Source organism: Pogoniulus pusillus, chromosome 20, assembly GCF_015220805.1.
Source record: "Pogoniulus pusillus isolate bPogPus1 chromosome 20, bPogPus1.pri, whole genome shotgun sequence".
Lineage (NCBI taxonomy): Eukaryota > Metazoa > Chordata > Aves > Piciformes > Lybiidae > Pogoniulus > Pogoniulus pusillus.
In genome coordinates, this window is record NC_087283.1 from 117,888 (window position 1) to 129,325 (window position 11,438).

General features: G+C 46.5%; 2 protein-coding genes and 1 long non-coding RNA gene across 5 annotated transcripts in view; 1 reads left to right on the forward strand and 2 right to left on the reverse strand.

Moving 5' to 3' along the window:
- The window catches only part of ANKRD27 (ankyrin repeat domain 27), a 59,899-nt gene extending 58,188 nt beyond the window's left edge, over positions 1–1,711 (reverse strand). The window contains exon 1 of the mRNA XM_064159829.1: positions 1,694–1,711. The gene's annotated coding sequence lies outside the window, so the exon portion shown is untranslated. The remainder of the gene's footprint in view (positions 1–1,693) is intronic.
- Positions 1,712–1,877: 166 nt separating this feature from the next.
- On the forward strand, positions 1,878–7,689 carry NUDT19 (nudix hydrolase 19). 3 transcript variants are annotated; one of them, XM_064159844.1, is made up of 3 exons: positions 1,878–2,595; positions 4,346–4,553; positions 5,669–7,689. In XM_064159844.1, exons 1-3 carry the CDS (start codon positions 1,900–1,902, stop codon positions 5,893–5,895), a joined length of 1,131 nt encoding a protein of 376 aa, XP_064015914.1. In that variant the 5' UTR covers positions 1,878–1,899; the 3' UTR covers positions 5,896–7,689. The 3 variants fall into 3 exon arrangements, with proteins under 3 accessions (XP_064015914.1, XP_064015916.1, XP_064015917.1); XM_064159846.1 differs by having other exon boundaries at positions 5,126–5,803; XM_064159847.1 differs by having other exon boundaries at positions 5,382–5,803.
- A 755-nt stretch (positions 7,690–8,444) lies between these two features.
- Positions 8,445–9,039, reverse strand: LOC135184264 (uncharacterized). The gene is made up of 2 exons (XR_010305943.1): positions 8,801–9,039; positions 8,445–8,577 (listed from the first exon to the last, which is right to left on the reverse strand). It is a non-coding gene; the product is annotated as an uncharacterized LOC135184264 (long non-coding RNA).
- Positions 9,040–11,438: the final 2,399 nt, after the last annotated feature.

Sequence of the window (11,438 nt, forward strand, 5' to 3'; positions counted from 1 at the left end):
ATAGACTTTCTTCTGCTTAAACCCCTAAGAAAACCAGAAAAACAACCTACAATTAAGTTGAGGAATCAAAATGCTACGTTAACAAAATAAAATGCTTCCTAAAATGAAATGTTTGCTCAACACACTTTTTAAGGTTTTCCTATATTGCCTGGATATAATTTTTTGTCAGGTAACAAGGTACTTAAAAGCCTTAAAACAGAGTAATAAAAAAAATAATTAAAATTCTACATAATTCCTCCCCTCTGAAGTCTAGTAGAACAAATTCAAACAACTTGGAGTATGGCATGTTCAAAGAATAAAGAAATATTTTTGTTATCAAAAATATGGTTCCAGGTCCAGATGGAGAGCTGTAACCAGTGGAGTCCTCCAGCGATCAGTGCTGGGTCCAGTCCTGTTCAACATCTTAGATTCAGAGAATCATATAATCAGTCAGGGTTGGAAAGGACCACAAGGACCACCTAGTTCCAACCCCCCTGCCATGGGCAGGGACACCCTACCCTAGAGCAGGCTGACCACTGATAAGGGCACAGACAGAGTGCTCAGCAAGTCTGCTGATGACACCAAACTGGGAGGCTTGGCTGATACAGCTGAAGGCTGTGCAGCCATCCAGCAAGACCTGCACAGACAGAGCTGGGCACAAAGGAACCAAATGAGGTTCAACAAGGACAAGTGTAGAGCCCGGTACCTGGGGAGGAATAATAAACTGCACCAGTACAGGCTGGGAGGTGATCTGCTGGAGAGCAGCCCTGTGGAGAGGACCTGCGAGTGCTGGGGGAGAACATCCGTGGCACAGCAATGTGCCCTGGGGGCCAAGGCCAATGGGATCTTGGAGTGTATTAAGAAGAGTGTGTCCAGCAGATCAAGGGAGGTTCTCCTTCCCCTCTACTCTGCCCTGGTGAAACCACATCTTGAATATTGCCTTCAGTTTTGGGGCCCCCAGTTTAAGAGGGACAGGGATCTGCTGGAGAGGGTCCAGCAGAGACCTGGAGGGCATGCCTTATCAGAGGCTGAGGGACCTGGGGCTTTTTTGGGGATTTAATAAATGTTTATAAACATCTGAGGGCTGGTCAGGAGTGGGGGAACAGGCTCCACTCACTGCTCCCTGGGATAGGACAAGCAGCAATGGGTATAAGTTGCAGCACAGGAGGTTCCACCTCAACACAAGGGGGAACTTCTTTACTGTAAGGGTCCCAGAGCACTGGCACAGGCTGCCCGCAGAGGTTGTGGGGTCTCTTTCTGTGGAGCCTTTCAAAGCCTGTCTGGATGCGCTCCTCTGTGATCTGTGCTAGATTGTGTGGTCCTGCTCTGGCAGGGGGGGTTGGACTCGATGATCTCCTTGGGTCCTTTCCAACCCCTAATATCCTGTGATCAACATGCCCTGATGTGGAATTGACATAAGGAGATAACCTCTGAGGCCAGCTAGTAGGTCAGCAGCAATATTATGATGACAAATCCGAGCCCTTGACTCCTGACCTCGCACTGATGCCTGGGGCTGTAACTACAGCAGCATGCCGGAGACTAGGGTCCAAGGTCACTCAGCAGTGCTGTAACAACTCGGGAAGCACAAGCTACTCCATACCGTAGTTTTTCAAGCAAATTGAAAGCCATGGCCTCTTTTCTCTCAGCCTTGCGACTTATGCCTGTAAACCCCCTGCCTTTTCTTAAGCTTCTGACCTCTGAGGACACTGCTTACCGGCTTAGGGCTGCTCAGGGCTGAGGCCTCCATCCCACCGTGGCTCTCGGCGAGCTGAACCGGCAGAGGCACGCAGCTTTTCCCGCCTGCTGCCTCAGTTGCAGTAGCTCCTCCGGGACCCCAGGCGGCGGTGCCGCCCGGGCCACTCCGCTGCACGACCACGGTCGCGGCCGCGGTCTCGGTCTCGGTCTCCTGCACGCCTCAAGATGAACTCGCGGTTGCGCTACTGGAGGGAAGCGGCTACGCTGCTACTGGCGGCGGGAACGCTGGGACGACAGCCGCGCTCCCCGCTCAGACCCTTTGACTATGAGCTGCTGCTCCTGCAGCGGAGCTCCCGCAGCGGTTTCATGCCCAGCGCCCATGTCTTCCCGGGCGGCTTGGTGGAGGCGGCGGATTTCTCCGAGGACTGGCTACAGTTGCTGCCCGCCGAGCCTCGCTGCGGGCTGGGCCTCGTCAGGCCGCCGCCTCTCGGCAGTACCCGCTCCCCGCTCTTCACCACCGACCGGCAGCAGCTAGGCTCGCCGGTGCCCGGGGAAGTCGCCTTCCGTATCTGCGCTATTAGGGAAACTTTCGAGGAGGCGGGAATTCTGCTGCTGGTGCCGGGACCCGGCCCGGCGGCGGGCGGCGGGCCGGCTACCTCTCTGCCAGCGGAGCGCTTACCCCCGTCCGCGGAGCTGGGAGAGTGGCGGCGCCGGGTGCAGGAGGACCCGATGTGCTTCTTGCAGCTGTGCCGGCACCTGGGCTGCGTGCCCAACATCTGGGCGCTGCACGAGTGGAGCAACTGGCTGACCCCCGCGGGCAAGGCTGGCGGCCGGCGTTACGACACGGCTTTCTACTTGTGCTGCCTGCAGCAGCGGCCGCCCCGCACCTCGCAGGACAACCAAGAGGTGACAGCCTTCCTGGTAAGAGCGCACGGGGGAGCTTCATCTCCCCCTGCCGCCCTCCTCCTCACCGCTCCGGCCTGATTCCAGCACAGATTCCAGTCCAGTCGAACAAAGGTGCCGCTATCTAGCAGTCCCAGTGACGCTCCGTCAGACGTGAGCACAGGACGGCGCTTGTCCTGGCGGCAGCCTCTGTCAGTCTCCAACCGCTCGCTGCCGCCGCCCGCCTTCACCCACGGCGCAGTCGGGGCCTTTCTCACGCGAACTTGGAGGGCACAGGGCAGTGTCACGTCAGATCGTTTCCACCTTGAACTACTCTATATTTCAAAGGCGGATGACAAGTAATCACTTTATGCGTTAATTCCGGCACTATCAATGCGATGCTGTTGTTAATACCCTTAACACTCAGCATGCTTTGAGACATCCATGTGGCATGTATGGAGTCTCCTAGGGCTGCAAGAGCTGCTCATCATTTTTGCCTTCTGTAGTTACTTGGAATATGTAAAGTAACCTATAGACTTACTGGAATTATTCATATAGTCACAGAATGCCAGGCTGGAAGGGGCCCCAAGGATCATCTGGTCCAACCTTTCTAGGTGATAAATGTAGCTGAAATGAGCTGTCCTGGCACCCTGCCAGGCTGTCTTCAAACTGACCAATGCTAGGGAATCCACTGCTTCCCTGTGAGATGATTCCAATGTGTAACTGTTCTCATGGGCAAACATTTTCTTCCAGAGTCCAGTGGGAATCTTTCCAGGAGCAACTTGTACCTATTACCCCTTGTCTTTTCCATGGGGCTCCTTGTAAAAAGAAGCTCTATTGATTTTTATTTTTTATTTGGAGGAGGTGAAAGAGTGAAAAAAAAATCTCAATAAAGACAGCTCAGACTCAAGTGCATTAGGGTCGTGAAGTTCTTGAAGAATCCTGACAAGTTTGAAAGCAAGGTAGCAGATGAGAGTAAAGGATCACAGAATCAAAATTGTAGAGGTTGGAAGGGACCTCTGGAGAGTCCAACCTCCCTGCCAAGGCAAGATCCCCTAGTTCTCACAGGAATGCATCCAGGCAGGTTTTTAAAGTCTCCAGAGGAGGAGACTCCACAACCTCTCTGGGCAGCCTGTTCCCGGGCTCTGACACCGTCACGGTGAAGAAGTTTCTGCTCTTGTTGAGGTGAAGCCTTCTATGCTCCAATCTGTAGCTGTTGCTCCTTTTCCTATAGCTGCTGACCAGAGGAAAGACATTGGCCCCAGCCACTTGACACCCACCCCTCAGATATTTGCATACACTGATCAGATCTCCTCTCAGTCTTCTCCAGACTAAACAGCCCCAGGTTTCTCAGCCTCTCTTTGTAGGGGAGGTGCTCAAGTCCCTGAGAGGTCTGTAAAGGTTTACCTAACAATTTTAATATTGATGCTAAGATATTTTTTTACCAGATCTTGTTGCAGAAATTTCAAAGAAGTTACCTTAGGTATCTTCAGAAGAGCTCACGTTTGTGATAATTCTGTTTAAAAAAGCACAAATGCATACACAGCTGGATGTTCATGCTCTGAAACAACACCTACAGGAAGCAGATGTTTAGAGGTACTCTTAATTCTTGAAGCATCAGTAGCAACCTCTGGTAACACATACTTTAAGGCTTTCCATTGGCTTCAGGAGACTTAGTCAATGATGTCTTTTAGTCTGTAAAGACTTCCTTTGTAATGGCTTCTAAAGTTAGTGATAGTTTTAGTCTGCTGATGAAACTATTATTTCAAGGCCTGTTTTCATCTTACAGTGGTCATCACCTGCAGAAGCCATGGAACACTTTAAATCTCAAGAAATATGGATTGCTCCACCTCAGTTCTATGAGTTGTGCAGGCTGTGCAACTTCTCTTCACTCTCCAGGTTACATGAGTTTAGCTCCCAACGAGCTCTAGAGGGATGTGAACGTTGGATGCCTGTAATCTTAAATGCTTCAGATGGCTACATTCAGCTATTGCCAGGTCAGAAAACAAATAAAGATTCTTTCACATATATAAAAACTTGGGAATTGCAGTGCGTGCACACCATGTGACATGAACTGTCTGTAACTATAGGGAAAATACTCTTAGAAGTCAAGTTACTGCATGCATACTGTTTAGCTTCCTTTAACATACTTGATAATGGCTGCTGCCAGAGACAAGCTACTGAATCGTCAGAGTTACTTCTGTAGTTAAAATCTCATTGTCCAAGTTGCTTGCCATTAATACACTTATGAAGACAAGCCCACATTTCAACTGGTTTTTAATCTGAAGAGTCTATTAGAACTCGCCTGTAGTCCCTTCCAGTGGGACTTCTCATATACTTCAGTTAACCGTTTGTCTTCATAAGCACAAGTGGATGGACCACACTGCATGCATCAGGCTTCATGATCTAAAAAGAACCACTAACTAATTTTCCCTTTGCCTTTTCTCCTTTTTAAGTCTGTCTCATAATGATGTGTGTATTTGTCTTTGCAAGCTGCATGTACTGTTTATTTTCTGCTTCTTCAGTTTGCTTTCTCTCTTATTTTCTTTTTTTTTTTTTTTTGTTCCAGGTATATACCTTTAGTATATTACCAGCCTTTGACAAGTAAAACATGCATTTATACAGCAAAACACTTGTTTCCTTCAGCAAAACAGAACAAGCAGTTTCTATTCTCAGTCGTACTGTAGCCTACCTTTATTCACTTGGAAAGTTTTTTTTTTTTTTTTTGTCCTCTTTCTGCCTACTAGGGCTGGGGGATAGGTTGGACTGGATGATCTTGAAGGACTCTTCCAACCTGGTTGATTCTATGATTCTATGATTCTCAGATTCTCCTATCTGACCAGGCTGTGATTCCAGCATATCAGAAACACTTCAGCATTCAAGTCAATGCCTGGAATGCACGCTGCAGCATCACCGACAGATGCATCAGAAATTATGGCTGTATCTTTAAATCTGAAAATGTTTATAGGCAATTTACTTTGGTATTGTGAAATACTTCCCTACCAAGTTTTATGCCTCAAGAAATATTAGGAAATTGCTAGTGTTGCTCAAACAAAAGGCTGAAAAATAAGGCAGGCAGTGTGTAACTAAAACTTTTTCTTTGTGTCTCCAGGAGATGAATTATATCCAGAAAATCCAGATTATACAGGAGAAAAGAAAATACTCATGTCAACAGATAAGAAAATCAAAGATCTCATGAAAGAGGGTAGTGTATTTCACAGGATAGTAATAAAAAACATCAACAATATTGCTGTCTATGTTAATGTTCAAGCAAAATACAAACATTTGAATCCATTGGTGATAAACTCTGATTGTTCACATTGCAATAGCAGATTATAGTATCTGTGTGATTTAAAGCTAGAATGATTTTAATTGCATACATACTCAGTGTGGTTTGGGTCCTTTCTAACCAGTGCCAAATAGGGAAATACTCCTTTGTCCTGCCAAAGCATTTTCATGTGTGTGCTTGGTTCAAGATTAATGTGTGCTTCGTTATTTGACTCTCTGAAACGCCACAGCTGTGCCAGTTAGGATGCTTAGAGGCTGCTGACAGCATAATCATCAACTTAATTATTAACTTAAACATGATTTGGTGGTAATTATACTGAGCCATTATCACCTTATTCTACTTATATACAAATTGCAGAGTATGCTGCAACACAGCTCTGTTGGGTCACATAGGTCCTTTTCTCACTGAAAATTTAAGTATATGTGTTTTTTTCAGGACAAGTATGTTTTGAGCTGATAAGTATTTTATTATGCTTTTCAAATGTGGTAACCCAAAGGGAGTAGGTAACAGGATGTTTAGATGTCCTTCACAGAGTACTGGAGGTTGATAAGCTATGAGACATCTTCTTATACCTCAAATCCAGTGAGAAAGGATAGGAGTAAAGATAACAAAATGCTGTATCTTTGAAGAGCATTGGAAAAGCAACTGGGGAGAAAACCACCTGTTAAAGATAAAACTGTGGACTTAAGGGGGTAGGCTGTGGGAAAGTGAATTAGACCATGTATGAACCTCTCAATAAATAGCCACTGGTTAAGGAGATGGGGGCCATTTGGCCCACTCTGCAGACATGGTTCCTCTTCTCAGACCGGTATGTGAGTTTGTATTTCAGGTCATCATGGTGGGCCTGGCTGCACTGGGCCCGCTCTACTTTTTAGAGTTCTCACAAACAACTCCACACCTGAAATCATCTATTAGACAGCTGTAATGTATGTCCAGGAATGAAGGAAATCTCCCCTATCTGCTGACACTCCCAGTCTGTTCTCTTTCATTGTTGGGAAAAGCAGCGTATAAGTGTATACAGGAATTAATTAGTTTAAATTCACTTCCTTAATGCATTACTATAGTGTTTATATTCAAAATAACATCAATATTTCTATTAAAGGTAATGTATTACAAGCTTCACAGATTTCCAAGGTAGAGGTAATTTAGATAAACTTCAGTCATCAGCTTGAGTAGATTCTCAACATTCGTTTTTTTCTTGATTTTTTTCTTTTCAAGTTGTTAGCAATTTAATAAATAAAGAAATAAATTGTTTAGTACCAGTAACTTCAGGGACAACATCCTACCTTGGAAACACCTAATGCCATGTTTCAACGTCCTGCATAGTGCTTCTCAGCTACTACACTAAGTGCGTCTGAGATTGAAGAACTTCAATGGAAGCATCGCTGCTTTCTTTCTTGGCTTGGATTTTTGGTTGGTTAGTTGTTCTGTCTTTTTTGTGCAGTAAGTGGAATAAATCAAGCAGTGATGCACCTTCTTGTTTATCTGGAAGAACAATGAATGAGGACCTGAGATTAGCCAGTAAAATTGTTCAGAAAGCTTTGTTTCAGCCGTTGTTCTGCATTTCAATTAAAATCGTCTGCAGTATTTTAGTTACATTGAATTGGTTTGCAGCATTCGTTTGGACTGGAAAGAAAACTGTACATTTCTCTCTGAACACACCCAGGTTCTTCATGGTTTTGCAGAGCTTGTTGAATTTGTATACCTCTGCTAAACATGGATGATGTGAAGCAGTATATGATGTATACTGTATATTATGCAATATAGTGCCTCCTTCAGAATATGCTGCCTGACTTCTGAACACAAAGACAACAGGAAAATTAAAATGGAGTAGAAGCAGCAAAGTAGCCTGTGTTGCTGTTTTACATGATTTTTAGTTTTTAAGATTCAGTTACTTACTCATAACGGGTAAAATAAGTCATCTGAGGATTTGAGAGGATTTGTACTGCTAGCTTCCCAGGGGCTTCCATCCACTAGTTCCTTAAACAACTGAAGGTTCACACTCATAAAATTCAGTCTTCATTTTACTATTTATCCAGCTCATATCCCTTGAGATCATGAATTTAAATATACAAAACAATATATATGAGAAAATAAAAAAAAAAGAGGCACCTATGTAATGTCCAGTTGCTCTGGAAATTACCTAAGTTGCAATATAGCCTTTCGTAGTTGCTGAAGAGCTTCCTTGATAATTTTTTACTGTTCTGTAGTGTACAGTTGCTCTACAGATTATTTTTTGTGGTAGAAAGTAACTATTCTGAGAAAATATTTCTAGTCAGTAAATTATCCAGCAAGTTTTATAGAGGTTGGATTGTTACAGAGGTGTTTAGACACCAGTGTCATGCTGAGCCGCAGCAAAATCCACACTGTAAGCCAACAGTCTGCCCCCACAGCTTTGGTTGTCTCCTAAACCATGAGGAGCAAAATGCTCCAGTAGGGGGGAGCTTGAGGGCCAAGGGACAAAAAAGTAACAAAAAAAGCCCCCAAAATGTAGCACTTTACATAAAATGTTACAACAATCATTTACGTAAGCACAGAATTGATTAGCATATACATAAATACCTTCTTGTGTTAATAATCTTGGGGATTAAAGCTGTAGTTCACAACAGTGAGTCTGGGCAAGCATCTGCCCAGAGGGGTGAGTTTTATTTCCCAGCTGTGTATTTCATCTCTTGGACTGGAACTACGCTGCCTTGTGCAAAACTGAATCAGGCCTTCACGGGTTTTTATGCCTGCGTAAAGAAAAAAGAGTGAAAAAAAGTGCAGTTTTATCACCTAGAGAGATGCAAGATTAAACTTTTTTTTAAGCCCTAACTGCTCTGTGCTGCTTCCAGCACCTGTTTGCTACGGTGGCTACTTAAGCAGCATAGCTGAACTCCGACAGGGCAGTGCGAGGTGCTCTTTCCCCCCGCCTAGCCAACTTTATATGCCTATCAAGTCAAGGCTCTATCTCACAGTCTGTCCGCCGGGGCAAATTCGTGCCGGAGAGACTCTGGCTCTCACCGCCCGGCGTCGCCATAGGAACACGCCCAGGGACCGCCGCCTTCTACCTGCTGCATCACCTCCTCGCCTGGCACCCTCCCTTCTCAGCTTGAGGCAGCACCGCTGCTGCCCCTCCAATCTCGGGGCAGGGCGCACCGAGAGGCGAGGCCCCGAGGCGCGGCTGGGGCGCGCCGGATGCGCGCACACGCACTGGGGCGGGACGCTCCCGTTCCCGCTCCCGCCACCGCCACCGGCGCCGCGGGCACGTGGCACGGCGCATGCGCAGCGAGGGCCGCGCGAGGGCGTGGCGGCTGCTGGAAGGGTTGAAGAAGCGAGGCCGGGGGCGGAGGGGTCGAGTGTGTCGGGGTGCTGGTGAGCGGCCCTGCGGGTTTGCCCTTCTGCCGGAGTAAGGAAGAAAGCGAGCCAGGAGAAGCCTTTCTTGCCGGGCTTTTAGCACCGAGAAAGCGTGGTCTGGACTGTCGGGTAGTGAGGTTGGTGTGAACCGGTTGGCGGAAAGAGCTCCAGAGGGTCGTGGCCAGTGGGACGGAGTATCGTTGGATGCATGTACCTAGTGGGATACCGCGGGGGTTGGTAGTGGGAGCAGTGCCATTCCGTGTATTTGTCAGTATACCCGGACGGGGGCACAGAGGTCAGCAAGTTTGCTGATGACACCAAACTGTGGGGAGTGAGGGAGCTGGGCCTTGGAGCAGAGGAGCCTGAGGGCTGCCCTAATTGCTGCCAGTAAGGATGTGTGGGGCAGTGCTGGGAGGACGGAAATAGGCTCTGCCCAGGGACGTCCAGTGGTAGGACACGGGGCAACTGCTGCAGCTGGAGCAGAGGAGTTTCCTTGAGCACGTAAGGAGAAACTCTTTCACCGTGAGGTGACAAAGCCCTAGAACAGGCTTCCCAGGGAGCTCGTTAAGTCTCCTTCTCTGGAGACATGCAAAACCTGCCTCAATGAGTTTTTTCTGTGAGCTGCTTGAGGTGATCCTGCTCTGCAGATGGGTTAGACTTGCTCTTTTGAGGTCCCTTCCAGTCACTGGCATTCTGTGTACTGTCCTTGTACAGTGTCTGTTAGTCGTAGATGCAGTGTGGTTGTGAGAGAAGGAGTTGATGCTCTTGTCTAGGGGCGTTTGTGTCAGCCTTGTGTTGCTGAAGAAGCAGCCTTTTACGTTCTCTGGAAGCCGGTAAGGAGTGAGTGGTTGTGATGGTTTGGGTGTTACCTGCTCCCTCTCCCCCCACACACTTTGGAATTCACCCAGACTAGACTCAGCCGGCTCTGGAAATTGAAGCTTTCTATTTACCGCTTAGCACACTATACAACCAGTATATAACTGTATATACAGTGTATGCAGTTATATACAGAAATATACAAGTTAAAAGGTAGTACGGAAACACAACACCCCTCCTGAGGCCCCAGTAGGGGCTCCCAACTGCCCTTCCTCTTTCTCCCACCTTTCTCTATCCCAGATGTTGCCTTGTGCCCAAGGAAGAATGGAGGGTCGGCCAGTGGGGTTAGGAAGCAAGTGGATTTGTCAGAGACGGAAGGTGAGATTAGAGAGATGCAGCCCAGAGCCCAGACAGAGAGCGACTCCCTTATCTGTGTTTATACTCTTGTTCTTATACGTCTCAGCAAGCCTGTGAGTGAAGTAGACATCACCATTGTCTCTCTTTCACAACCTGTAATCTAGTTTTTCTCACCAAAACACTCTAGCTTCAAACTAGCACAGTGGTGTAGTGATCTCATGCGTCTTTACAAAGTGTTCGGTGCGGGATTTGGGCAGACATTGTGTTCTTAGTTCTTAATAAAGTGGGTGTGTTACTAGGAATGTATTAGGGAAACTAGCCTGCTAAGTGGGTCTATTTTATCCCTCGTGCCTTGCTAAGGCATTTTGCATTTCTCAGACTGGGAGTCAGTAAAGGTCTGGCTAAGGCAGCAGTATCAGATGCTACTGTAGTGTGGTGTTAGAGACTTATGTGTGATCTGGATGGTATGCCAGTGTTACAGGATACTGGGTAAGGCTTCTAAAACAATTTAAATAGTTTTATTGTAGAGTTAAACCAGGAATAATTATTGCCGTCTCTTAGCAAGGCCTGTTGCTGGTTGATGTAGCTGTGTTGTTTCTGACTTAGTTGCTGACTTGTTCAGCACTAGCTTTAGAAGTGGAAGGCCAATATGTCTTCACTGTCCTTCCCAGTAGACTTTTTTAGGCACCTATTTTCAGTGTGATTTTCTTTTAAGCTAAACACTGCAATGATGTGCTGGTTTGTGCCAAAATGAAACGCGAGTTACTTTGATTTGCAAGTGGCTTATTATTCTGGTGTAGTTCCCAGACAATTGCAGATGACTAGTGTGAAATCCCAGTTACATCAAAATTGTCTGTTTAGGTTTGGGACTTGTGTTAGACTGATGTTTTTTTAGTTTTGTAAGCATTTTTCTTTGGTAACTTTGATCATGTAGATTTTGGCAGCCCTTCTCTTCAGCCTGCCTCTGGGTGTAAGATAAGCAGCTATATATAGATAGGTTGAAGATAACAGGTGTGTTTTGGTGTGGAAATCGATGTGGCTATATGTAAAGAACCAGCCATGGCAAGTATTTATCAGACTTTAA